The 7,261-nt window shown below is 26.9% G+C and overlaps 1 protein-coding gene across 2 annotated transcripts; it reads right to left on the bottom strand.

Moving 5' to 3' along the window:
• Positions 1-3,824: 3,824 nt before the first annotated feature.
• LOC119614966 lies at positions 3,825-6,632 on the bottom strand. 2 transcript variants are annotated; one of them, XM_037971054.1, is made up of 5 exons: positions 6,497-6,632; positions 4,507-4,628; positions 4,351-4,443; positions 4,085-4,291; positions 3,825-4,017 (listed from the first exon to the last, which is right to left on the bottom strand). In XM_037971054.1, exons 1-4 carry the CDS (start codon positions 6,579-6,581, stop codon positions 4,163-4,165), a joined length of 429 nt encoding a protein of 142 aa, XP_037826982.1. In that variant the 5' UTR covers positions 6,582-6,632; the 3' UTR covers positions 3,825-4,017; positions 4,085-4,162. The 2 variants fall into 2 exon arrangements, with proteins under 2 accessions (XP_037826982.1, XP_037826983.1); XM_037971055.1 differs by lacking the exon at positions 3,825-4,017 and having other exon boundaries at positions 4,148-4,281.
• Positions 6,633-7,261: the final 629 nt, after the last annotated feature.

A 7,261-nucleotide genomic window follows, 5' to 3' on the forward strand; every position in this document is an offset into this window, starting at 1 on the left:
TGCATTCTTTAGTCAATTTTGTGCAAAATTTGCATTCTTTTGTAAATTGAATGTAAAACTTGCATTCTTTAGTCAAATTTTTACAAAAAATTGCATCCTTTAGTAAATTCTGTGCAAAATTTGCATTCTTAAGTAAATTTTGTGCAAATTTAGCTTTTTTACAAAATTGTCTAAAAATTGGCCTTTTTCCAATTTGTCCGAAACATTTTGTTTTGTGTAAAAACTTGTAAAATTTGTCGATCATTTGATCTTGTTACCAAGGATCTAAATCTCCCTCTATGCCGTTTAATCCCTGCTGCAGGGATTTTATTTTCTGCCAGCAAAAAGATGAGTCTGATGAATATTTAAAATATCTTTTTCTTGGGATTTTATTTGTTGCAATACAAAAAAAAAACACACACCATTATAAATAGTGTTGAGGATGATAATGAGCAGTTTGATGATAATGATGAGGATGGTGACGACGACGGCAACAATGATGGCAATGGGATGACAACAATTGTCGCATGCAATTTTTTTTTTATTTTGTTAAATTGTTGTTGTTTTAGTATATAAAACATTAAATCTTGAAATGTCGTCGTGCTTTACAAAACTAGACAACAAATACTTTGTAAATAAACGCGAAAGAAAAAAGTTGATGAAATAAGAAGAAAACAAAAAAACTATTAAAAACGTTATGCGACATGCGGTGTGGCATCATGATCAGCATCAACAGCATCATCTTAAAGCTAGCAGCTACAGGGCAAACAGGCCTGGCAGCCACTAAGTTAATATTTATTACCACGAGTATGCGAAAACAATCTAAAGCAACGACTCTACTTCTACAGCAAATTTCCCCCCTCGCAAAATATGTTATGTTCTCAATATATATACAACTCATGCTTTTTTTTAAGAACAGCAAAAAAAAAAATATGCGCAAAAAAAAAACTCATACACTACTTAACGTTAATACTTTACTTGCAACTAGTGCAACAATATTTTGTTTTGTTTTGCTACTTTAAACAGCCGATCACTTGACTGATCACTAGTTTGTTTTGTTTTTTTTTTTCTGCAAAAAACTACAGATCGTGCAATTGTTCTTTTTCTTGTATTTTGTAAGATTTGCTTTGGAAATAAATAAGAAATTTGTTTTTTTTTTTTTGTTGTTTTTGTTTGTGTTTTATATAGTGGGTTATATTGATTGGTGTTGCACATACGACTTTAACCAGAGATTTATTTAGAGGAGCTATAGAGTTTTACATAAGTTTGTTGCGATGTATGTGTACATGTGTCTATGTTTCCACTCACTGCCTGTTTTGCACAAAAAAAAAAAATCTTAAGGCCTTTGCCAATGACATATGGATGCTCGAGTTCTCAAGGTATTATTGTATTTTGAATTATTTTTATAACAATTTTTGTTCCTCTCTCTCCCTCTCTACGCTAAACTTTACTATGATTTAATAGATTTTGTAAATGGCCATTGTTTTCGCCTTTGTCAGTCATGGGGTGTTTTTTAAAATCTTATATATGAGTTTATAGCTAACAAATCTATCATCTCTGCAGAAATTATTACACTAGGGACTCGTTCGAGAATTCATTCAATGTTTTAATAAAAGTGTTGCCAATCACTGGTCCATATATTAAAGTTAGTAGAAACAAAACAGCTTGTTTCGAGCTTAACATGTCAACGGAAGATGGCAATTATTTCGATTTTTTTCACATTTCATATTATTGTTATCATATGGCTAATAAAATGTGTGTGAAAATGTTTAATTTTAACATTTAACTTAAACTTAGCAACTAATAACATTTTAAAATATATCTAAAATTTAAATTTGTAAAAAATCAACAAATGTTTGGTTATTAATAAATATGTGTATTGTACTTTTAATAACTGTTATTTAAATGTTGCTATATGCATGTTATTAATATTTACTACAAATTAATATTAATCATACGCCTAGTTGAACTCAATAATTATAATGGTTTTAAACGTAAGATAAAAAGGGAAAACTGTAATAAATTTATATTACATAATTATAATAATTTATTAATTAAAGGACATTAAAGGAAGTATATTAATGTATTATTATAAATTATTATGGCTAGACAAATAAAATTTTAGTTAGGGGGAAGTACACTCAAAAAAATAATCAAGCCATCCGGGCTTGAATCAATCCATATCGGTCTCAATAGTACGGTAATCCCGGTTTGGCTTAAATCAAGTGCAAAATGATTGAATCAATCTAGAATCAGCCAATCACGAAAGTGCTGATTTTAGCGCGATTTAAACCTTTTTAGGATCAAAGTGATCTCAAAACATATTTGATTTAAAACAGTTTTTCCTTGATTTAATCTCGAATCCATACTAAAATGAGATCGAAATGATCCAAAATATGATTGTTTCAAGCATTTTAAACTTGATTTAATCCCAAAATCGCGCTTTATTTAATCCTTAAATTGATCGATTTGATCATTTGATATCTCAATATACCCAAAAAGCGCTTGATTTTATCCTAAAATCGCGCTTGATTTAATCCTAAAATTTATTGATTTGATCATTTAAAATGTCAAATTTACCCAAATAGCGCTGGATTTAATCCTGAAATCGTGCTTGATTTAATCCTAAAATTGATTGATTTGATCTTTTAAAATGTCAAATTTACCCAAATAGCGCTGGATTTAATCCTGAAATCGTGCTTGATTTAATCCTAAAATTGATTGATTTGATCTTTTAAAATGTCAAATTTACCCAAATAGCGCTGGATTTAATCCCAAAATAGCGCTTGATTTAATCCTAAAATTGATTGATTTGATCATTTAAAATGTCAAATTTACCCAAATAGCGCTTGATTTAATCCCAAACTAAAATAAGTTTTTTATATTTTATTTTATATTTATTAATATTTATTTATACAAAAGAATCATTAATTTTTTAATTAACAAAAAAGTTAATATATTAATATTTAATTCATTCAATATAATATACATTTAACAAAAATATCATAAATTTTTTTATTTTTTATTATTTACTGTTTTGTGTTCATCTTTCTAAATACGGGCCTTAATTAAAAGGAATTTTTTATGAATAAATATTGTTGAAAAATAAATTAGTAAACATACAAAAGAAATTGTTTCTTTAAAAGTTAAATCAAAAATATAAGTAAATCATAATTAAAAAATAAAAAAAAAAAAATTACCAAATCGGAAGCTTTCGCATGGCATAGTAATTCCCGGCGACGTATTTTATATGTTCTTTTCCATTTCTCACAAACATCTGCCCAATCTGATGAATCTCTATTTAAAGATGTTTTAAAAGCTGTAGCAACAGATTCATCTATCTCTTCATCTATATCTAAATGCTCTGATGTGTTTTCTGCTTCGTCTTGACTGGACACAGAGGAATCAAATATTCCACGTTTACGGCGACAGTTTTTATCATATACCGGCGGATAGAGAGGCAGATAAAAAAATCACCACTACACACACACCATTGGCATTTTTTCAATGAAATTGCACTGAAAAAAATATTTGGTTATTTTTAATTTTGAAGATTAAATTGCATTACTGTAAAATGCGAATATTTATAAACAAAATGTAATCAATGTACTTAAGAAAGATAATTTCTTCACATAGAAACAACATTTCTAATTAAAATGTACAAAAAAAGTATGAAACAAGATGAACTTATTTACTTTCATTGTTATGCATTCTAGAAAATTATTTAGGGTGTACGTTGTTTTTGTAAATTATGCTCTTGCTTTTGCAATTTGTTTTTGTTTTTTCAAGTTGTGTTTGCAATTTCTTTAACAAAGCGACATCAACCTGCTTTGTTGAATGCTGTCAAGCAACTAAATAAAATATTTGTATTTTTGATGCTCTTGTTTAGAGGTTCGTATGCGATCGTGTTGTGTACATGTAATTTGCCGAAAATCTTCGTTGTCAGAACAATACTAGCGCCGACGTCTGGTTTTTATACTTAAAGTATAACTTTTCACTTGGACTGCCTTTACAGCCTCTTGAAATAAAATAATAACCCTTAAAATTTAAAGAAAAAATTTAATTATAACAATGTTTTCTCAAGTTGATAAATTATTTTAGTCACCTGAACTTCTTTTTCTGATGGAAATATCGAGACTATTTCATTTACCAATAACGGAAAATCTGGAACTCTTATTATAATCTAGCTGCACATAACTTCTTCAACTATTATTTTTATAAGGAAATCCCTTTGATCGATAGTTAGCTTTTTCGTTCTGTATTCTAATATCGCCCTTCCGCCTGCCGTTTCTTTTAAAATATCTATCAAACACTTAACGATAATAAACACGGTTAAGGATAATAATTATGATAGAATAAAATATGTTATACCTTATTTAAAACCCTTTTGCCACTGAAACCTTCATCAGACATCCAATTGTCGACCTTCGAATCGACTGAAATCGTTTCGTCATCAATTTCGAACTGTAAAATTGGATTATATAAAATGATACGATCAAGTATATAACACATTTTTTTATGATTTACCTGCTGTTTTTTCCATTTAAAGAGCTTCTCCCGAAATTCAATTCGGAGGCCAAGAGGTGGTATGGCTTCTTTTATTTCTTCTTTTTGAATATATTGCAAGCTTTTGTACGTTACCTTAGCAGCTGTAGAAATAAATAAAACATTATTAATAAAAGCATTATAGAAACATTTTTAATCAATTAAAAAAAATGTTTTTAAAAATTTTTAACATATTTATATTTTATTTTATTGAAATTTTTATATTTACTATTTGTTTTCAATATATTGATTTTTTTAAATTTATTTATTAAAAATTTTAAATTAATTTATATCTTCATAAAATTAAAAAAATTTGATAATGTTTTCAATAAATTTCCACATGTTATAAAAATTTAGTTATTTTAATTTATATAATTATTTTCTGCATTTTTTATTTATTGTATTTTTTTGTTCACATACTGAAAATTTAAAAAAAATCAATCTCTGATGGATATTTTAAAACAGGGAGTATAACTTCAGAAAATAAAAAAAAATTAATTGAACACAAATAAAAAATAATTTATTTAACTGTTTGTTTGACAATATCGAAACAACATTTTCTTTCTTATAAATATATTGAAAACAAACACAAAATTTAAAATTTTCTACTTGTTTTCAATAAATTTGTAAGAAAGATAATGTTCTTTCTGCAGATAAATGTTATTATATCTTCAATAGGAAATTTTTCAATAATTTTTTTTTTTTTTTTGATTTTCAGTAAATTTAGATTTTCATTATTTTTTTTTTTATTCTCACTATTTTTTTAATTTTCACTCACATATTTTTAAAATTAAGTTTTTTAATTATAATTAACTTCTTTATGACCACTTGTTTTGAATGAAATTATTTTTTAAAATATTTTTAAACAATTCATTTAGTTATTTAATATACATTCTCTAACTTAAAATTTTTGCAACCACTCTTCGCAAATTATACAACAGAAATGAAAACTAAACTACGCATTTCACAAAGGAATTTTACAATGTCTTGCTATTTTCTTACAATCTCATTTTTTGTTCTCGTTTGATGTGCATAACAACAAGAACTTGTTTTTTTACTGCAAATATTGCATCATAAAAAAACACATTCAAACGAGGAGAGCAAGATCAGAAAAACCACCACCAAACACGCAATAGAAAAAAGAAGAGAATAAACAAGAGAGTTTTACTTCTTTTTTTATTACTTGATTTTCTTAAAGATTTTTTTGTCAATGTTTACAAGCGTGTTGTTGTAGTTTTCTTCAATTGCCTAAACACCAAAAGCCGTTACTAATATTAACTTATGGAAAAAAAAAAAAAAACAACAACAATACAACAACTTACTTATGTTTCAACAAAATAGAACATGCTGAATGTTACCAAGCAAGGAATTTATGGTGGCATTTCTGTGCAGGTTGTTGTTTTTTTTTTTTGCATAAGTTAAAATTAGTAGGGAATTTTTGGTGTATGCATATTAGAGTGGCCCAAAAACAAAACTTTCTGATATTCCCAATAAGCCTATAAGTTAATACAAATTTAGTATCACATGAAAGGTCTTTTAAAGGCGCTTTTAATGCATTTTTTTAATTATAATTTCGAATGTTCTTGGACTTATTATACCTATATGTCATTAAAAGCGATTTTAAAGTCTTTTAAAATGATAACAAATTTGGCACAAGAACAAATAGATTAAAAAACATGTTCTTATATTTAACTAAATTTTTTGGTAACATTAACTACTTTTTTGGGTTCCCTAATGTATATGTACAGTTACACAAAGTTACGCCAAAATAAATTGTTGCAAGTTTATGGGCTTATGTTAGGTGGATACTTTATTCTAACGTTTCTTTTATAGGTATTTATCATTAAAATCTAAAAAATACTCAAAAAGTGAATATTTTTATACAAAATGTTAAATTAAAATTTCCATCCGGAAACAAAATTAGACCCCAAACATGCTTCACTCAAAATGAATTCTATAAAAATTTACTTACCTTTTAGGTATTGATATGCCTCCTCTAAATTAAAGCTTTTCAGAAGCACTTGTAAAAGGGAATCGTCATCGTTTTGATCATCCATAATTAATTAATTAATTAACACAAAACAACAAATTGTATGCAACACTACAAATTCTTTAAAACACAACAATGAAACACAACAATGAACTCAACGAACGCACAAAATAGACTGATACATTTCATCCCTTTAAAATAACTAGTAACTTGATTTCAATGTAAAACAGCATAAAAAGATTATTAGAGCGCATGAGAGAGTAAGTTTTATTTCTCTTATTTTCTCTCAGGGATTGATTTAACCCTTTTTTGGTTAATTCAATCAAAATACTGATCAATTTTTAATTAATCCTTTTTTGGAATCAAAATTACATTTTTTGAAATAAATTTGAGCGTTTTAGTGTTGATTTTAGTAATAAAAGGCAAAATTTTTTAAATCAATCCAGATTTTGGATTATTTTAAGCCAACGGCAACAAAAATGGAGTTCAATTTTCAAGCTCGTTTTGTGGCTAAAATTGAGAATAGAAAAGTTGATTTTACTTCGGCGTTTTTCTTTCTGTGTATAATATTGAAACATAATGGAATATTTTGAAAATTTTGAAAAAAGCAGAGGTAGAGAATTTTGTAGAGTGAGGGGAGTTTTCGAAGACAGGGGGAATTTAGCAAAAGTCGTAATTTAACTAACTAACTAACTACTACTAACTAACTACTAACTACTAACTAACTAACTAACTAACTAACTAACT

The sequence above is a fragment of the Lucilia sericata genome, unplaced genomic scaffold (assembly GCF_015586225.1).
Source record: "Lucilia sericata isolate MDLA Ls3-8-SP2 unplaced genomic scaffold, ASM1558622v1 Contig003763F_arrow, whole genome shotgun sequence".
NCBI lineage: Eukaryota > Metazoa > Arthropoda > Insecta > Diptera > Calliphoridae > Lucilia > Lucilia sericata.